The sequence below is a fragment of the Diadema antillarum genome, unplaced genomic scaffold (assembly GCF_040938485.1).
Source record: "Diadema antillarum isolate AM-2024a unplaced genomic scaffold, OU_Dant_1.0 seq00001233_RagTag, whole genome shotgun sequence".
Classification (NCBI taxonomy): Eukaryota; Metazoa; Echinodermata; class Echinoidea; order Diadematoida; family Diadematidae; genus Diadema; species Diadema antillarum.
Window position 1 is genome coordinate 221,317 of NW_027272021.1, and position 20,501 is coordinate 241,817.

Sequence of the window (20,501 nt, forward strand, 5' to 3'; positions counted from 1 at the left end):
AACAGCTCAATGTTTGCTTTATCCGGTCAGGTATATGTTTTACAAATGGTGATAAATTGTTTGGGAGCACCAGAATTTATTGTACCTGTTCAACAGGTGCAATATGGTTGTATCCCTTCCTTTACATTATTATGCTTCCCTCTTGTGTGAGCGAATATCATACCGACCTGTAAGAGATTATATGCATGATATGGCATTGCAAGAAAACTAAGTATCCTGTAAAGATAATATAAAGTTTTGGTACCTCAAAAGTTTCCCTGAATTTCCTTGTCTTAGTTTGTGTTTCAGGTTAAAGTACCTTTCATAATAACTAACACTGTGAGACTTACTCGCCCCAAACTGCTCTCATTTCTTAGTAATCATGCAATTAACTGCGACCAGCAGCCCCATATGCATAGCGACCAGCAGCCCCATACGCATATAGCGTAATGGGGCTTCGCATTGTAGCATTCAGGATCATGACAGATTTAGTATCACGGGTAAATATCAACTTAAAATCCAAAAATTTCTTCAATTTGAAGACTTACCCCTTCCATAGCTGCCAAGTATTACGAAAAATTCGTAAATATTACGAATTTTTACCTATTTTACGAAAATACGAATGCACCTTTAAATTTTACGAATATGAGCGCCATTATACATGTATTATACTATGCCCATTCACGCATGTGTTATACAACATGTCAGCGCAATTCTATCCACGTACGTACGTGCACATGCATGGCGTGGACCATTACTGTAACTGTGCAAAGAGACGATAGATTGCTGTGTACTGTATGTAGCATGCAGTGTGCACCGCGCGCACCGATGCTACATTCCCCCGTGACTACGGTACAGTCACAGCTGTACTACGTATTTGAGTGCTTGTACTCGCAGTCGAGTCGCTCGCTACGTCGCTTGTCGTACGCTGGCATAGCAAGCTATGTAGCAGAGGCTTTGGATGAAAGCAGTGAATGTGTACTACAGTAAAGTAACCTGCTGCGGACCGCGAATTTAAGAACCCGCGAATACTGTTTACGTGGTTTCTTTCGCGGTGGTTTTAGCCGCTCAGCGCGAAAAATTAATCGCGCGAAAATATTGACGTTTACAGTATACCACGCTCGTACGTGTAGACGAAAACAGCGCATTCGTGTGAAGGTAAGAGGCCATTCATAGTACATGCATGTTGATGTTAGTACATACACACTGCCTATGTATAGCTTTATGATGATTGCAAGTGCGCTGCACCGATGTGTATTGTGTGTGATGCAGTACAGTTGCGATGTTGCTAGCGAACGTTCGACGCTATCTTCTCACTTCTTCTTTTCTAGTTTTGACTTTTGGACAATAAATGACAGAGAATGGATCGTAAAAAGGGACAGTGTTACAATAGCAAATACGAAACAGAGTTCGACTTCATCACAAAATCTGGAAAGAGCAAACAGCATGCATTTTGTAAGATATGTCGCCGGGATATTTCAATCGCTCATGGTGGCCGCAGTGACATCATTTTGCATAGGAAATCAAAACTTCACATCGGTAATTTTGAGTCTGAATCTTCATCCACACCCAAGATAACATCATGGATGTCAACTTCGCAGGATTTAAATGTTACGCGAGCTGAGTGCTTGTTTACATCATTCTACTTGGAGCACAACATTCCTCTTTCTGCTGCTAGTCATATGGGGCCATTGTTACGGAAAGCCTTTCCAAATTCGGAGGAGGTGAAGAAATTTTCAAGTGCAAGGACCAAAACTTCCTGTCTAGTTAAAGAAATGGCCAAAGATGAACAAGAACGGATTGCTTTAGCAATGAAAGCAGGACCCTTTGCAATTTCAACTGATGGGAGTAATACAAGCACCAGTAAATTGTACCCAATAGTTATCAACTACTTTGACGGTAAGCAAATTTCTTGTTCTATTTTCTCCCTTCAAAACTTGGAAGAAGCGGGAACTGGCGAAAACATTGCGCAGCTGCTTATAGCAGAAATGCAAAAGCATAGTATCCCATGGCAAAACTGTACAGCATTGGGGTCAGACAATGCAGCGGTCATGACTGGTGTGAAGAAAGGAGTGGGAGCATGCCTCAAAAAATGTCAGCCAGAGCTCATTGTGCTTGGTTGCCCAAATCATCTCATTGATCTTGCCGCCAAAGCTGGATCATCAGCGTTACCATGCTCAATAGACTCGCTTCTCATTGATGTGTTCTATTATCTCGAAGCCAGCGTAAACAGGAAACTTAATCTCAGAAAGTTCCAAAAGCTCCTTGGTACTGAAGTGCAAGCAATCTTGAAACATGCTTGTACTCGCTGGCTGAGCTTGGGACAGTGTTTACCACGATTTCTCCAGCAGTGGGAAGCTCTCATTCTCTTTTTTGAGGAGGAAGTGGCTCAGCAGCAGAAGCCTGTTAAAGAGACCAAGACAACACCCAGTATCAAGACCAACCTTGTACCGAAGAAAGCAAATCCAACTTTGAAAAGCAAACCTGCTCAGGAACTTGCGTGTGTCTCCCAGCAGAAGAAGCTTGCTCCACAAACCAGCAAGGCCAAGATCACATCAAGCCTCCAGAAGTTTCGTATTCCAAAGAAGGTATCTGCAATTCATGCAAAACCAGATGTAACTGTAAGCAAACCTCAACTGCTTCAGCCGGAGGTGAGTGCATCATCATCACAGCCTCAACGAGTAAATGTGTCTGCAGCAAGTGATTCAGTTGGACAGAAACGGCATGGTGATAATGTAAACGTACATGTACCTCACCAGAAGAAACAAAAGACTTGTACAGAAGGACCTTCTGCTAAGGCAGTATGCACATTGAAGCTGAAGCCTGGAACTTCAAGTCATCCTAGCAAATATACTACAGGAGTGACCAGAAAATCTACTGCAAAGAAAACAAGCTCACACATACTCACACCTGAGACTTCAACTAAACTTAGTCAAGGTACCAGCAATGTAACTGAAAAGGAAGAAACAAGACCTGTGAGAATTCTGAAGACACTGAAATCAAAGCTGAAGTTGGCCATTGCACAATTTCTGAGCCAAAGTATTACTTCATTTGACAGGAAAAGTGTCATCCTCCAGACCAGAAGTCCTCTTATCCACAGACTTAAAAGAGAACTTGAAAACCTACTGCGTGATCTGTACAGCAAATTTGTCACTCCACAAGCCATTATGGCAGTCACTGATCTGACCCTTCTTGATTACAAAAAGAAGGAGAATCTTAGAGAAGAAAGTGAGATTGTCATAGGAAGTGAAGCAAGAGAGACTGTGAGCACATTGGACAAGGCTGATCGCCAACAGTTTTATGCAGCAGTATACTCTTATTACTCAAAGGCATGTGACTACATTGTTGCAAAATTTCCACTGAAATCCAATGTCATCATCCATGCACAGGTTGCAGATATTTCATGTAGAATGGATGTCAAATTCACCTCTGTGAAGTTTTTCATTGACAAGTTTCCATGCATGTTACTTGTCAAAGAAGGAGAAGACAGACATAGTGCGATGGATGCAGTGGAAAACCAGTTTGTGAGCTATCAAATTGCTCAGATTCCAGACTCAGTACTAAGAGAAGAAGGAGCTGACAAGCAATGGGCAGTTATGATGACACAGAAGGGTGCATCAGGTGAACTGAGCTATGATAGACTTGGAAGAGTAATGCTAGGGATCCTGACAATACCACATACAAACGCGGAGTGTGAACGGGTGTTCAGCCAAGTACGCAAGAACAAAACTGATTTCAGAGGATCAATGAGTGATGAAACTCTGTCAAGTTTACTAATCACCAAGGCTCAGCAGACAGGACCTTGCTACTTGAGAGACTTTGATGACAAATTTCTCAGGAGAGCTAAGTCAGCTACATGTAGAGCTCTCAATGAATAACAATCTATGTGTCATGAGGAAAGAAACTGATTTCAGACAGTCAACAAATGTTTGAACAATGCTACTGAAATAAACTCAACTTCACTTTTCCTCCAGTGAAAGCAGACAGGACCATTATACCTCAACAAATTAAGAACTTAAAGCAGCAGCTACATAGAGCTCTTAACACCTGTGCCTGTGGTAAGTTTTTTCTTTTTTCTTAAGGGCAGTAAAAATCCAAATGCATACTTTAATTAATGATATTTTGAATGGTCCATTTAATCATATTTTATTGTGTTATTCATTTATCTTCAGATTTATGAATATTTTGGGCAATAATTTTCTCAAACCTAAGATTCACCCTAAAAACAACTGAAAACCCCTGTAGATAATAGACTGGAGATCACATCTTTTAACAAATGGCTGATCTCAACTCTGTGTGATTTATATGTTAATTGTTATGTATGTGAAGAAATAGCTTTGCATTGATGTAATCCAGGAATGGGGAGAAAGGTTAAAATGCTCCAAAAAAAGGCTCAGATTGCACCAGAGAGTGTCTAGAACCCCAGAGCTTCCAGGGCCCTTAAGCGGGCCCTGGACCCCGGCCGCAAGGACTTCGCGCTTCGCGCTCGTGATGTGCGCTTCGCGCACATTTCTGTGTTTTTTATCTGATCATTACTAATTTTGAATTTCAAATGTTGGCAGCTATGCCCTTAAGTTGAAGTATTGAAAACAGGCTTCGGGCAACGTTTGGTTCTGCCAATAGTCATACACTGAATACTATGGCCAGTGCATGCGCACACATCACATGCGCACAAATTTCAAATCCATGAATGGATAAGATGTTTGTGTGCGCATGCGCTGGCCGTCAATTCAGTGTAGCTCTCCCAAGGTCCTCTCGACTGAGTCACATTCAGTCATCAATTCGAACAGAAAGGGACTATTGGCAAAACCAAACGTTGCCTGAAGCCTGTTTTCAATACTTCAACTTAACTGGTAAGTCTTCAAATTGGAGAAATTTTTGGATTTTAAGTTGATATTTACCCACAATACTAAGTCTGTCATGATTCTGAATGCTACAATGCGAAGCCCCATTTAGCTATGCGTATGGGGCTGCACGCTGCTGCTGGTCGCAGTTATCATGCAATAATGGTTTCGTATAATACGTGTACTACCTCGTCGCCATACGGCGGCGGCTCTGGTTCGAAACCATTATTGCATGATTACTAAGACATGAGAGCACTTTGGGGCAAGTAAGTCTCACAGTGTTAGTTAAATGAGAGGTACTTTAACCTGAAACACAAACTAAGACAAGGAAATTCAGAGAAACTTTTGAGGTACCAAAACTTTATATTATCTTTAAATGAATCAGATATTTTTAGAAAATCCTGGAGTTGAACTGGACCCCGTTTACAGTGCGGGGCTGGGCCGTGCCGTGGCTGAGCCCAGCCTCAATTGCAGGGCCGAGCCCCGCAATTTTGTCCGTTTACACTGCCGGGCTCAGCCGCGCTTATAATTCAAACCATGCAATATTTTGTTGTAGTGGGGCTCTGCTTGTAAACAAACGCAATTTGGTATAGTCTGGTTTTCAGACCCTTTGCCAACTGGATTCCTTGGCGACAAAGTCGCCGTTCGGTCAAAGGCCTTTGCCGAAGGAAAAATCCTTTGCAGGACAAAACCACCTTAAACTATACTAGTTTTCGACGTTGAGGGGGTTAATATCCTGAATAACGAAATGTATGGGCAGAGGGTTTGGAAGCCAGACTAAAATTGGCCGCGCATTTGGCCCGGTTTGCGTTTACACTGAAAAAAGGCCGGGCTCGGCCGAGACCACCTCCAGAGCGTGGCCAAATGCGCGGCCAATTTTGGCTCCGCATTTGGCCTTTTGCGCGTTTACACTGAAATGAAGGCGGGCTCGGCCATGGCCGAGCCGCGCACTGTAAACGGAATCCTGGTGAGCTAGGAGATGAACTGATATCAGAAACAGCAGACATACGGCACTTGCATAATTTATGAATACCTTTCAGTATGATGGATGCAGTGAGCTTTAGTGATAATTGATGGTAATAAACAGATTTCTGCATCTAGTGAAAAGTGAAAAATAGATATCTTCTTCAAGTAGGATATTGTACAGTCGCAACACTTTATGTCCATCACCCTGTGGAGAAATTGAGCCATTGTGTCAGTTTCATTATTCTGCCTCCTTTACAGCAAGTTTCTTTAGTTTGTTTAGTTTTTTTTTTCATCCTGCCCTGCATACCTACAGTGTCTTGTGATGATTGGTTTGAATATTACGTTTGTTGTTAAAATACCACACATATGCATCTAGTGTGCTAAAAGTATAGGATGGCTGGACTATGTGTTTAATACTATTATGGGCATTATTCTAGTGCATCCAAAAAGAAATTTGATTTCTTACCAGTTATTAACCTTAGTTTACGTGGGAACAAGCAGTTCGTTGAGAAAAGGAGAGATTTTCTGGTAAAGTGTACTCAGCTGACATCATTTTGTTTAATAATATAAGCATTTGAAATAGATTAGGCCAGAGAAGTACTAGCAAATCTCTAGCCATTAAACAGAAAAAGAGGAAGTGTATTTGAGGAAAGAAGAACCAGGTTGGAATTTGTTCTTCATGTCTTCAATGTTTTCAATAAGGTATAATGACAGCATCAAGCTTGTTCAGTCAGTATTGTATCTGGCCTGCAATCATGAAGTTCCTGATTTCAAGTCCAGTGTTACCAGTCAATTAAACCAATATTGTTTGTTATTACTCTGTCTCCTTTGTCAACCTGTTGAAGCCTAGAGAACGTAAAGAACTTTGCTGCTGAACAATCATTGTGTCATCATCAAATTGGCAACTCTTATTTTTACTGCATGAAGATTAGATGAAGTGGTTAAATTCATTGAATCTGTACAAAATAGGAAAGAAATTTGCTAAAATATGGCAACATGAGAGAGAGACAATAACTTCAATCTTGTAAGGTGTGTTGCCCATTTAAGAATCAGTTATTGATTTAACAGTTGAGATTCTCTGGAAAATTCTGCAACCAAAACAATTTTGTAAGAACAACAAACTGCTGAAATGAAAAATGGTATTGTACTCTACCTTATGAAATGCTAACAATAAGCAGCAAAATATGTCAATTTTTTATAAAGAGATGCAGTACCACACCAAAGACATGTGGATTGTGAGGCTCAATGGGTTGAGAGTGATTGTAATCTGCCCATACATAAAGCGCAAAATGGGGGATCTTTGTTTTTCATAATTACACAATCCTATTACAGTCTTTTCAAAGAGTTGGAATCCTAATGAGGTGTTTTGTTGTTAATACCTCCTGGGAATTGTGTGAATGACTACAAAGTTATAGTTAGCAGATCGCATCAATCAGACACATCATCTCTGACCAAAAAAGAAAAAAAAATTGAGGAGAAGAAAGATGATCTTTTCTTTCCGGTCATATGCAAGTCTCCTAATGTAAACCTAACTAGAGATGTTTCATCCCACTAACCATTTTGCCACTTGCTGAATACCATTCTTCTTCTTTTTTGCGGGAGTGTGTGTTTGCGTGTGTGTTTTTGTTGTTTTTTTTACACACACCTTGCATTCTTTGGTTGTTGCTATGAAAAGTCAAACTAATTGGCAAGCTGCATGTTTGTCCCAGGTAACTGTAATCCTTGCTAGAAGTGGAATCACATGATGCATCGATACGGTATGAAAGCTATCTCTTGGGATTTGTTGGAGACATGAATGCAGAGTACATGTAATTACATAGAGTGTAATGATCGTCAAGCATTTTGCGAAAGTGACACAATATACGCTTTATGTGTGACTGTGTGTAGAGTAATTGCAGAGGATGTCAACAGTTACAGTATTCATCAGGCAGGGTGAAGCAAAGTATCTTCCGTATCTAGTAGCAGCTGTTGAATGTAATAACTTGTCTTTAGCTAGTATTCATTTCTACAAACATTCAAGGTTATACGCTTGAAGTCCAGATATTGATCATCATGCTTTTGCTTGGTTTTGAATGGCTGTATGAAGAATATTCAAAAAATCTATACAAGAAGGGATATAGTAATTACAGTCATGAATCTACTGGTCATAACTTTAGCCCATATATTCTAAAATTTGTCTTGGATAGGTGAAAGATGCACTATGGAAAAAGTTTAATCCTTTAAAAGGATCGCATGCATTGAAATTGGGTTTGAGGATATTTCATGTGACTTGAGATGTACAGAATGTAGATTTCATAGAATGTGGATGCTTGGGAAAAGCATAGAAATATAGGAAAAGAAGTTAGGTTCAAAAGGTTTGAGGAGGGGGTATTTGGGGTATTCCCAAGCAAGGTCTTTGTCACATAGAATTCCTTTGAAGTGATAGTACCTGCTCTAGCAGAGCTCTCCCTGGTGGAATTTCGAGGGGAAGTCATTGCATTGGAATTGATACTAATTGCCTGAGTAGGAGAGTGCCACAAAGCAAAGCGGTCACGTTATTAAAATCTCCAGTTACGTCTGGGCTGTTAAAAATAGTCAGAATGAATGAATTGGAGGTGCTAGGGGGATGGGGGTTAGGGGAAAAGAGGGAGAAGCAGAGGTTTAATGTTACTTTTGAGGTTCTGAGGTTGTGAGACATGAGCAGATATTAGTAAGTAACTGCCGTTCAGCAGTGGAGGACTGCTATCATGCTTTAGTGCTTGCTAATACATTATTCCTAATGATGCATTTCTTGCAGTTTCCTTGCCTAACCTGTGAAAATATGACATTTTCCCTCACTTTTGGTAGCAAAGAAATTTATCACAACATACAATTTTCTTTGCCCATCTATGTATGCATTTTTTCCAATGTACATCAGTTGTGAAATGAAATATGGAATAGAACCTATGGCAAGAGGAAAGCTCTGATAAGTAGGGTTATCTTGAGTTAGTATGATCTTGGGTTGATATCATCTGTAACCAAAAAAGAAAGAGAGAAAAAACAAAAACAAACAAACAAGTCACCATGGCCCTTACACAAATCATACATTTTTCATGCCTCTGCCCCAAAGGATGCTGGAATAATCATGTGTATTTTGGATTATCCATCTGTCTGCTTGGTTATCCATCTGTCTGTCTCAGATTTTGTTATCGCTATCTAATGAAACAAGAACATTAAATGAATTTTCCTTGGTCCGTGGCCCAAGAATACATACTACTATATACGCCAGATATTTGGCGAGGTTTTTATTTTCGCAAATTTTGCAAGTTGGGTGCTATTCGCAAATTAAAAAAAAAGAATTAACTCTCATCCCGACATGAAATTGACGTGCATGCATGTATTTCTCTGTTCTGTCCTGTACTCCACAACTGCAAATTTAACCACTTGTGAAATTGTCGGGAAGTCCCAATTTGTGAAAAATTTGATTTGCTATATGTAGGGGCCTATGGCGTATACAGTACATGACGTCTGGATGCACTGATTAGGTTTTACCAAAATTCTGCAATGCCAAGGCCAATGGTCACTTGTCAGTTGTTTTTTTACAGCATTTTTTCAGCTCTAACTTCAGCTAAGAATTTCCATTTTTGGGGATATAATTTAAGGGTAGAAGTTAGTGGACATTTCATTTACTTAAGCAATGATAGTAATGAATGGTGAAAGTCAAAGGTCACTGTACTTTGTCAAAGTGTCATTGCCAACCATTACTTCAACATGAAATGTCCCATGAATGCAGTTTGGGTGGACAGGGCAAAAACAAATTTACATTTCAGTTTTGTTTTGTTTGTTTTTTCATTGTTGGAAGAAATTTCCCACAATAAATGGATTTTTCTTCCTGCAATAAACTTGCATAGCCAATTCATTTCTGTGTAACTGTGTCATATAGTTTTTCTTTTCCCTCTTCCTGCCTCATTTTTCAATCTCAGTGCTATAGCCACTGTTTTGCCCACTGCCCTTTTTTCCCCCTGAAATTGAAGTCAATATTTCTTTGATCGGGCTTAGATGTCACATATCATCCTGTGAATCCCTCAATAAAGGCTCATAGCATATTTGCTGTTTTTATATTGTTTGTTTTAAATGGACAGAGGTGTGGAATTTCACACTTCACACACTTTGCACATAATCTTTTAAAGAGTGAGTGTAACATTGTCAAGGCATAGGTTTTCACTGGGAGTGCTACTTCTTGGTTTCAGTGGTACATGGTGACAGTGGTGCATGTGTACAACCGTTGGAGGACAAGTGAGATCAAGTGCTATGTGAATGGTCAGCTGGTGTCTTCTGGGGAGATGCAGTGGTACGTCAACACAAGTGATGTAAGTATCAACACCAAACCTCCTTCTCTTCCAGGATTTACATAATTGAACATTTTCTAGGGTGGCAAAAGGTGATGAAATTACAGTTTAGTATTTACTGTGAAAGACAAACTTGTCAATTCAGTATTTTATGTCAGATTATTATTTTTTTTTTACCACCAGGTATGTTGCTTTGCTGAAGCATTGTCCTATCCTGATTTGTTTTGTTTTGGCTTTTGTCACAGTGTTGACCGTTCAGTATTACTGTTGTAGAACACAGAAAGATTGATACGACATTTGTCTCATTAGGAGCCTCACAAAAGCCTGTAATATGTCAGTATTTGGATTTTACAACCACTACCAAACAACAATGAAACTGCACTGTGGTATACTAGTGTAATGGTGTGTATCCATACTGCCCAATTTGCCATTTCTAGATCTCTTCACAAAAGAATAACGCTGTGTTGTTGGGTTTTTTTTACTAGTCATGCAATTATCAGCATAAAGTGTCAACTATCTTCCTTAACTAATCAGAGTAGTGCGTCATGATTTTTTTTCTTCACAATATATGATATGATATGATTTATATGATTCTAATCAACTACTCTGCGATGTCATTGAAGATTTAATTTGCATATCAGATGTTAGAAAATGTTCTCAATAATAAATGAGGTTGCAATATCAGCGAGGATGATGTGAGCAAATGAAATGTCAACTTGTTTTGCCCGCAGCCATATGACAAGTGTTTCTTGGGCTCTGCACCCACGGCTGACAAGGAGCGGACGTTCAGTGGCCAGCTGTCATCTGTCTACCTCTTCAGTGAGGCTGTCTCACCTCAGTGTATCCATGGAATGTATCTCCTAGGGCCAAACTACAGGGTAAGGAGGAAGGGGCGTGGCAAACTTTTCATTACCACTTGTTGGACATGACTGCAAGAGAGTAGAACTGACAAAATTGAACAACATCTATGATTGGTACATTTTGATCATGATGTTTTATTGCTGACAAAGATTGTCATAAGTCAGAAATTAAAATTTTCCGTCAGGATAATTTTTTGAGAAGCTGTTTTGTTTGTTGTCAAATTTTAGAACTACACAGAGGCAAATGTTTTCATTGGCTAAGGCTGTAGTGTTTCAGTCAAGGAATGTTCAGCTCAACCCCTACTTGTATCATTTGTTGACAAAAAAATTCTGAGCAAATGGATTGCGTGCAGTTTCTACAGCATGATTGAAACACATAATTCCAAGAATCCATCATACATCAAAAATTAAATGTACTCAATGGCAGTCGTTCTGGATGAATGTTGAGAGTTTGCTCAATAGTAGCTTCAAGCATTAGTGAAAGAGACCCTGTTCATACCGTGACACTACTAAGCTAAATAGTCAAGGAGGTATCACAAAGAGTTATGCACTGGTTTTAAGTGTAAAAAATAAATTGTATTTTTTTGTTTATAACTAACAGTAAAATAATTCATATTTTCACTGGTTTCAATCATGACAGGACAATTTGCTCCAAAATATAACTGAATATTATCATTGTTTATGAATGAAATTGATCACAGGGTACATCCATGTATGCATCGAACAACAAAAGTTGGCATGATATAAGAGTATAGGACTATAGCACTGCTAAAATGATGTATATAACACAACACAAAATATAATGTACACCTCTTTTGTAAACCCTCAGAGTTTTACTATATGTTTAACAGCATTCAAGAATCACTTTTTGTAACAGATAACTTTGAGGTTTAACTGTGAAAATTGTGGATGTTCTCTTCAGTTTTCTTTTTTCTCTATTTCAGAATTCTAAGTTTTTAACCCTGCTCAAAACAGAAATTTTACTCTTTAAGTAATGCTACTTATTATGCAATGCTCATATTGTCATGAATGAAACATTGTTGCATGATTACCATGCTATGAAGGATTAATTCCAAGAACCAATCTGTGATTCAGATATCTTTAAAAGACTTGCCTGATACGGTTTGGCATGTCGTAGATGCTGCTTTGGAGAATGACAAAAGTCATGCAATATGTATTATTGTAAAAGGAGATTCAAGTAAATTAAGAGTCGGCAAAGCTTGTCCTTCACTTGCACACCATTTCATCATTTCTGATCTCATTCTTTATTTTTTGATCCTTATCCCGCTTCCCCCTCCCAAAAGAGTCACTTCAAATTTCCATCAGAGAGTGATGTCAGCTTGCCAGACCAGTACAAGAAGGTGTTGTATGATGGCAAGCTGACCAGTAGCATCGTTTTCCTCTACAACCCGGCTGCCACTGAGTCTCAGCTGTGCTTGGAGTCTTCACCCAAGGGAAATCCATCTTTCTTTGTACACTCACCTCACGCCCTCATGGTTCAGGTGAGGATATTCTAGTAAAATTTTACTTTAGAAAAGGAGGGAGAGAAAAAAAAAAATCATGATATAATAATGGAATTCAGGTCCACTTAATATGATGCCCGAATATGCCAGTGAGCCTCATTTCTTATCATTAAGTGATGTAAGCATTGATTTGTGTTTAGCCCTAAAATAATGTGGAGAAGTTAGTCCTTAATCTTTTTCTTCTTCCATGACTTTTGAAAGACAGGTACATAATACTACATACAGCAAGATCATCTCAGCGAATGTGTATAGAATACGCCTACAAACCACTCAAACTGGATAAGAGATGTTGCTCAGTTGTTCTAGTTTATTATATTTTAATGTCTTTTTGTGTTAATGTTAGATTAGTGGCACTAAAATTTATATACAAGGTAAGAGTTATATGCCAAGATGTGTGTGCTGAAGTCATTATCTCATGATTGCCAAAGTAAAATACTATATCATCTTTGGTAGATAAAATTCTCCATGGACAGCATACATGATTTACTAGAAGTGAATCACTAAAGCATTCTATCAGTAGAGATTCAGAGTGCATTCATACACCAGTTTCTACCAACTTTCAATGCTCTTGTTTTGTTCATGATTAGTTACAAAAGGGAGTCTAGATATTTGCAAGAAAATTATTTCAAAGAGGTGTGTCAACTTAATTGTGGGTCCTCATGAATAGAAGACAAACATGTGAACTCTGTTAGAGTGCAGGATCAAGTCACTCAACCTGTTGAAGTCAATTTGAAGAAATTTTCACAAATTGCCACTGCGTTCAGTGCATATAGTGTAGACATGAAGTTTCGCATGCATATTCATTTTGCAAATCCTCAAAAACTTCTGGTTTTACAGTTCATAAAGATGTAAGGCTTTTCCTTTTATCAAGATACCCTTATCATCACAAACAGTAAGACAAGGGGAAAGAAATACTGACTTCAGGTGCAATATGACTGCAATGAAATAAGGAGTAGGTCATTCCAAATCATCCATAGCTTTCCATGACCTTTGACCAGTATGTTGCTTGACCTTCAACCTCTGTCTCCCAGGATGTACGAGCCATTGTGACCCACTCCATCCACAGCACCTTGCACTCAATTGGAGGGATCCACATGCTCTTCCCCATCTTCACACAGCTGGATTTTAATCACCAGGAGCAGGGCGCAACATCCAGGCTTGAAGGGGAGAACGGATCATCAGTCTGGTAAGGAGCAGACAGACCTCTGTACCAGGAAATAACTATACAGTTGCACTTAGCTTGATATAGTTTACAGTGACATCTTTGATATTTGGTATAGAAAGAATTTTGTGATCACAGTAATACATAACTAGCGCAGCTGCCATGGTTACAGTAAGAAAATGCAAGGATGCCCTGGCCTTCCGACTCTCACATTGATTCTTGTTATTCCGTTTTCCTTGGCAGTCCACTTCTGCTTGGGTTGCTTTGCGACCTTCTGAAGGGGTCCATGTCAACCCAGCAACAAATGGTCCATGGACGGGGTTTCATCATCCTAGGATACATCCTCCAGAAGGTGAGCAAGAGTCTTCCTTGATTGATTGAAGGAGAGATAGGAAGATGGACAGATGTGTGAATGAAATAGTACAGAGAATGCTGGAAGGCTGGACAGAGTTGGAAGACATGGATGGATCTGTGTGGACTGGCTGGAGAAAAACTACATGAAGTAGGATGAGGAGATGAAAACAAAACTAATAAATATTAAACTTAATAGACAAGAAATAAATGGGGTTGTCAATTAAAAGATGTAAAGAAACATAGCCCTGTGAATAAATGATTTCTGAGGATTTATATACAACATTTGTAGAGTATGTAATATACACAGCATTGTAGGGCATTGTGCGACCTGATATGGAGAAATTGATTCACTGATCAGTGAGAGAATGATGTAGTTGTCTAAATTGTGGGGTTTGATACCTTCTTGAGCATCTCAGTATTCAATTGTGCTATTCCAGTTGATGGAATGATTGAGCTGAAATACCAACAAGCCACTTTAGTGTGTCCCTCATGGTATTATAGCAGTCACCTTTACTTCATGACGATGCCTTGGTTTTTCCCCTAAGGCCTCACCAAGACACATGACAGGCACAGTGCTGGAGCTTTTCCTTGATCTTGCCAAGCATTTCAACAACCTGCCAACAGGCATCCAACTCCTCAGACACCTGGTGGACCACATCCTCTTTAACCCATCGCTATGGATACACACACCCATCAAGGTTTGCCAGCTGTCTCATCTCTTATTAATAGAAGAAGCATTCCCTTGAAACCTTCTAGTCTATTTTTTTTTTCTCTGTGCAGTTCTGAAAAAGAAAGCCAATTATTGTGATTTATTCTCATCAACCTTAAAGGGTGTGTACAGTTCTGGTTGAGGTGAGGATTTAGCTTTTAACATTTTGCGAGATATTTAGAAATCACTCTACGAGATGTCAAAGAGCATGCATTTCTAAGGGGTATCATAAGTTTATTTGATGAAAATCGGTTTTGAAATGGCTGAGATATCCAAAAACAAGGTGAAACAAAGAGATCCTAATGAAAGGCGCGGCCTGCCGCCTTTTATTATTATCACTTTTTTGGATATCTCAGCCATTTGAAAACCAATTTTCATCAAATAGATGTTGAATCCTTCTTAAAATTACATGCCCTTTCATATTTCATTATAGGTTTCTCCTTATCTCACTAATTAATGTTATAAACCTGAATCCCCACTTCAACCAGTACTGTACAGTCCCTTTAAACTACTGAGTACTGAAGAGTGTATGTCTCAACAGTTCAAATATCCACTTCCAGGAGTATCCGTTATGGTCTGCATATCTGTACCTGTATGAAGAGCATCATGTAGAACAAGATGCTCAGTAAAGATAAATCTCTATTTATCTATCTATGAAAAAAAAAACCAGCATTAAAGTGAAATCTCACAAAGCCTATGTTGTAGAGCCTTGTCAAGAAAAAATTCTATGGCTTGATTAGCTATTGTGCTTCAATAAAAAATGTATGCCCATCTCTATTACTTGAAGGATATCAGTGCAAGTGAATCTTCGCTTTGAGACCTTGTGTATCTATGGACACCATGCTACCTTGCTCTTACTGATGGTTTTGTTTCCACAATTTTGTGATATGGCCAAATAATACATTATCCTCCTCCTGAACTTCCAAACTGATTCTTATTTACAGGTGCAGATATCTCTGTACACATTCCTGGCAAATGAGTTTGTGGGTCAAGCAGCCATTTACACCAACATCCGACGGGTCAGCACCGTCCTGCAACTTATGCACACCCTCAAGCATTACTACTGGATCGTGAACCCAGAGAGCCGCAGCGGGATTGTCCCCAAGGGGCTAGGTGAGTATTCCAACCTGCTTTCTGTCCCTGCATCTTACCCCTGCTCCACCCCTGTCCTTGTAACTCAAGTTTTATCCCCAAGGGCCACTCCTTTGGTAGTGTTCATTGTTCAAGAAAAATGCTAAAAGGCATGGAAGGTAGATTTTATCAAACTCTTCCCTGGAAGGTATTATAATAGCCAGTGTATTTCTAAACTCAGTACATGTAACACCCAGCTCTTGCAAGTAATGAGTTACCATGTACAATCTGTTACAGACCACTGGTTTGGCTCGCATTTTTTCACAAAGTGGTAAAAAAGACTTTACATTCATTAACACATTGTCTGTACAAAACTGTAATTCCTCCAAGAGTTTGGACATAACCTATCTTTTTCCATCGAGCAGTGGGTTAATGCTCTAAGGGCTCTATACTTTGGTTTAGGTTGTGTTTGTGGACAAACAGGATCTTTGCTTTTAAAATATACATTCTAAAACTTGTTCCTGACTGTTCAGTTCGATGTAGCACATGTTCTTCAGAATTCAAGTTAATGTAGTCATTATGTCTGATTAGTAGGGACCCATTTATTTGGGATTTACTCCCATATAATTTTGATACAATGTCTACTTTTCACCAGTATCATTTTATTCTCCAATCAGGCAGTCCAAGAAGTTTCATTTTTCCATCATATGAATATTATGTGATGTGTTGTATGCCAGCTCCAAATACTTTGATATATAATTGTCCCAAAATTTATCATTCTCTTTAGAGTGATATGTATTTCTGTATTCATTCAAAAGAAAACGGACATCATTCTTGCAACAATCATAAACTTGTAAACTTGCCCGATGACTTCTTTATAATTATGGCATACATCTCTGTCATGATGATCTTTTATCAGTCATTATTGCCTCAAACTGAATCTCACAGCCCATCCACAACAAAAGTCACTGGCCCTGAATTAGAGCATGTCTCTTTGCAGCAGGGATTTTAAGAGTCGGTCAGCAAGATGTTGATAAATGTTCACAAAATTTAAATAAATAGTGCCTCTATGGAATGGGAGGGAGTTTGAATAGGCATTGTCAGGGTGAGATGAATTTGATGATAAATGAATTTTTCAGATTAATGCAATGACAAATCACTCTAGGTCCCTCCCTTCTCTCCTCATTCCCCTCCCACCTTAAATTCACTAATTGCTGTCTAGATGGCAATCGTCCCAGCCTGGATGACCTGCTGACATTGAGGGCGCTCATCCTGCGTGTCACCAAGCAGCTGATCCTGAAGGAGAAATCGGCCAATGATGAGGAGCTTCAGATCATTCTCAACTATCTCATGACCATGCATGAGGTAACTAAGACATTTCCCTTCCCCACTTCATGGTCTCTACCTCTGAGTCCTCAAAGATTTAGTTGGCAGCATACCATTGCTTAGGATGGCAAAGTGCATTGGGCTCATTCCAACTTGATTAATTACTTCCTACCTAGAAAATTACTTCTTATAATCAAATGTCATGTAAACTTTGGTTTAGGAGATTTCTTCATGAACTACTTCAGGTAGTATTCTACCTTTTTTTCCAACTGATATTAAAAGAATAGATATGGAAGAAATTGTTTCAGATACTACAAAATTATGTGACATCTTAAGTCTTCTACTTTTAAGCACACTTCTAGCTAATCTGTATGATCAATTGATTAGGTTTGATTCAGAACAATTTTCTGGAGGTCATTTCAGTTGCAAGTTGCAGGCACTTATAAATTGTTTACTGAATTTTATGATGGAAGGAAAAGACAAAAAAAGCCAAAAATTCTTTTTTCATTTTAATGTACAATTGTAGATGAGATCCGAGGTTGAGGATCAGACTATGATGGTAAGCAGACTTATGTTGCCATGACAACCATTGTTATTCAACGTCATGATTGAAGTAATGAATGAATCATGCAAGCTTTCATTAGCTATGAAGTGCTATCCTACCAACTTCAGGGCCAAAAATTCTCAAATCTATGTGACTTTTTAAAAGTGTGAATCTGACATTTAATTTCACGTAAATAGTTTCTTCATTGGAGTTTACATTTTCTTAAAAGAATAAATTTTGTTATGAGTACATCTGCATTTTTCCAAATTTCATCTGATCAAGAGACGCTCTATGCCCCCCCCCCCCTTCATCAATCTATGAGGAAGTTTTAATCAGCTGCATTCAATGAGGCCATTTTCCATACATTTCATACTGTTACGAGCGTCAACCTCATGATTGTCATGGCGACAGCAAATATTTGTTCATTCCCTGAGGTATAATCTTTCCATTATGACATTTTCTCAAGGTCATGCACACAGAACAATGCACTCTGAAGGACATAGACACTCATTTTGCAAAGCACTGTGGGAAATCTTGTGTTGACATGTGTTTAATGTCGTATGAACTGACGTATTGCATGTATATTGCGGTATGAAATGTAACACTAATGCAATAAACATACCTTCTTTCCTCTTTAAAGTTGCCTGAACATTGCTCAAAAGAGATCAGAAAAAAATAATGTGAAGGACTACTCCATACAGTGAATTTTATTTAGAAACCACTTTGTAGTAGCAGCCTCCTGCATTCAAGAGTGATTAGATTTTTGTGACAGGTATTTGTGAACATGACAACCAGTTTTGCACTGCCAACTGTCTGAACAGGACATTTTTCTCCTTCTTGCTCTCCCTGTAGATGTGTTAGACTGTAAGCCTACTATTCTTAAAGTGTCTGGAGTATGTGTTCAGACTTTAGACAAATAACTGATGCCAAGCACTCTCAAAAGGTGACATTTGTTAGGTCTTGGAACCATTTGAAGGTCATGGCAAGGTCATGTCTGATTGTGACCTTGTCAATGAGAGCTACCATTTGTCAAATAGGATTCCCACAATGCTTTGCAAGCCATCCTTCAGTGTGTTTACACTGTGATCCATCATGCAAAGTTTCTATGATGTGTCATGTGTGTGATATTCTTTGAAGATCTGCATGATGGCATTCTGTAGCTCTGTTGGTTTTCAATGCACCAAATAGATTCTGTCCTTAATCAACGTTGTCTGAGGACCCATTTGACCAGTGTATTATCATTATCATTACCCTTGTCAGTGTGAGCATGTTGTGGGTGATTGGGCTATAACTTTATATATAACCTTCTGTGAGGATTTTCAGTCACAAGGCAGAATACACTTATCAAAAGAGTGTTGCCTGATTGGCCCATTCAGGCAGTTTATAGTGTAAAGCAGCCTGTCAAAGACAAACTCAAGGATGGGTGTTCCGTATGTAGCAATTGTAAGCCCAAGTGCACATAGAGGCAACTCCATGGGAACCCCAGGGAAGGATGGTCACTGCTGTCTGCATACTGTCCTGGGTCGTCATCTGTTCTGTGATACTCATTACTATCAGCATGGTTGATGATGGCAGACTTCTCCCCTCTCATCCCTTCAGCCATGGGTTTGGTGTTCGTTGAGTTAAGCATTAACTGTACAACCAGTCCGGATGATGTAAACCTTGACACACTCACAGGAGATTCCATAGACCAAAGGATATTGTGTAGCAAGTTGTTTGTCTTTGTAGGTGGAGAGTTTGCTTGAGGAGCTGTGATACACCTCAATTTTAACCCTCCTCCTAAGCCTGCAGGAGATATAATGTATCATGCTGGAAGGGAAAAATGACTCTAAACTTCTTCTGCCCAAGCAATTACCTGAAACTTATCATGCTTTCTTCATCAGCATTCAGTAGATTCCTCCAAATTTAATCTAATTGTAAGTTAGCCAGCCCGCTCAGACATAACAATGTGTCTCAGTCGAACATGAAGGCCAACATGACACAATGGGGATTAGGGGGATTAGATAATCTCTATTCAGTGACAGTTAGTTTCCTGACATCTTTGCCAATGGAAAAAGAAAGCACTCCATCAGATATGCCAGTCGGTGAATAAAGTACAAGTAAGGATCAATGTGGATAGTGTCTGTGGTACCAAACTTAAACTGTTTCAGTTTGTAATCTTGACCCTTTTGAGTAGGATAGCTATAGCATCCCAGTGCATACTTGGTACACTCAACTCTCCTCTAACGTGTTCCTCATCGCTCACCGTATAGACCTATCTAATGTTGACTATTCTAAACTGAAGGCCAGAGGGGGTGATGACAGGATCAGTTGTAGAGAGAGGGTATAGTATATGGTGTAGTCACCGACAACACGCTCATCCTTACAGAGACCTAGAGTACACTGGTCAAATTGGCAAATGAGTAGGTCTTTTTATCAGGACCACTCTCATCGAAAAAGGAAGATAAAAAAATATCAGGGCTCTGTTTCATAAAGCTGCTCGTAAAGTTACGAACAACTTACGGGTGACTGGTGATCAGTTCTGATGTGCTATACTTAAATCAGAATTTCCATAATTCAGCGCAAGAACTGATCACCAGTTGCTCGTAAGTCGTTCGTAACTTTAAGAACAGCTTTATGAAACACCCCACTGGTGTAGCACAAAACCAATAGAGTTAATGTGTGTTCAATACTTACTGGATTTCATGTGTGTTCTATACCTACCACAGTTCATGTAATAGCTTGCACAAACATTTCATAAAGCAGCCAGAAATATATACACAGTAATCAACTTTTGGCTTGCAGTGATTATACCTGACCTCTCATATGCGTTGTTGCTGTTTCTTTTTTTCTATGGTACAAAAACACATTGAGGTA

General features: G+C 39.2%; 1 protein-coding gene and 1 pseudogene across 10 annotated transcripts in view; both read left to right on the forward strand.

Moving 5' to 3' along the window:
* Nucleotides 1-20,501, forward strand: part of LOC139745071 (neurobeachin-like) — a 444,680-nt gene that overhangs the window by 150,107 nt on the left and 274,072 nt on the right. For 8 of the 10 annotated variants that reach the window (XM_071655484.1, XM_071655489.1, XM_071655485.1 and 5 more), the window contains exons 8-16: nucleotides 9,998-10,117; nucleotides 10,828-10,974; nucleotides 12,261-12,458; nucleotides 13,511-13,665; nucleotides 13,885-13,993; nucleotides 14,541-14,693; nucleotides 15,649-15,817; nucleotides 16,998-17,140; nucleotides 17,628-17,660. In XM_071655484.1, the coding sequence (XP_071511585.1) occupies nucleotides 9,998-10,117; nucleotides 10,828-10,974; nucleotides 12,261-12,458; nucleotides 13,511-13,665; nucleotides 13,885-13,993; nucleotides 14,541-14,693; nucleotides 15,649-15,817; nucleotides 16,998-17,140; nucleotides 17,628-17,660 (1,227 nt within the window). The remainder of the gene's footprint in view (nucleotides 1-9,997; nucleotides 10,118-10,827; nucleotides 10,975-12,260; nucleotides 12,459-13,510; nucleotides 13,666-13,884; nucleotides 13,994-14,540; nucleotides 14,694-15,648; nucleotides 15,818-16,997; nucleotides 17,141-17,627; nucleotides 17,661-20,501) is intronic. The other 2 variants (XM_071655486.1, XM_071655494.1) reach the window with 1 other exon arrangement.
* On the forward strand, nucleotides 1,809-4,531 carry LOC139745070 (uncharacterized; annotated as a pseudogene).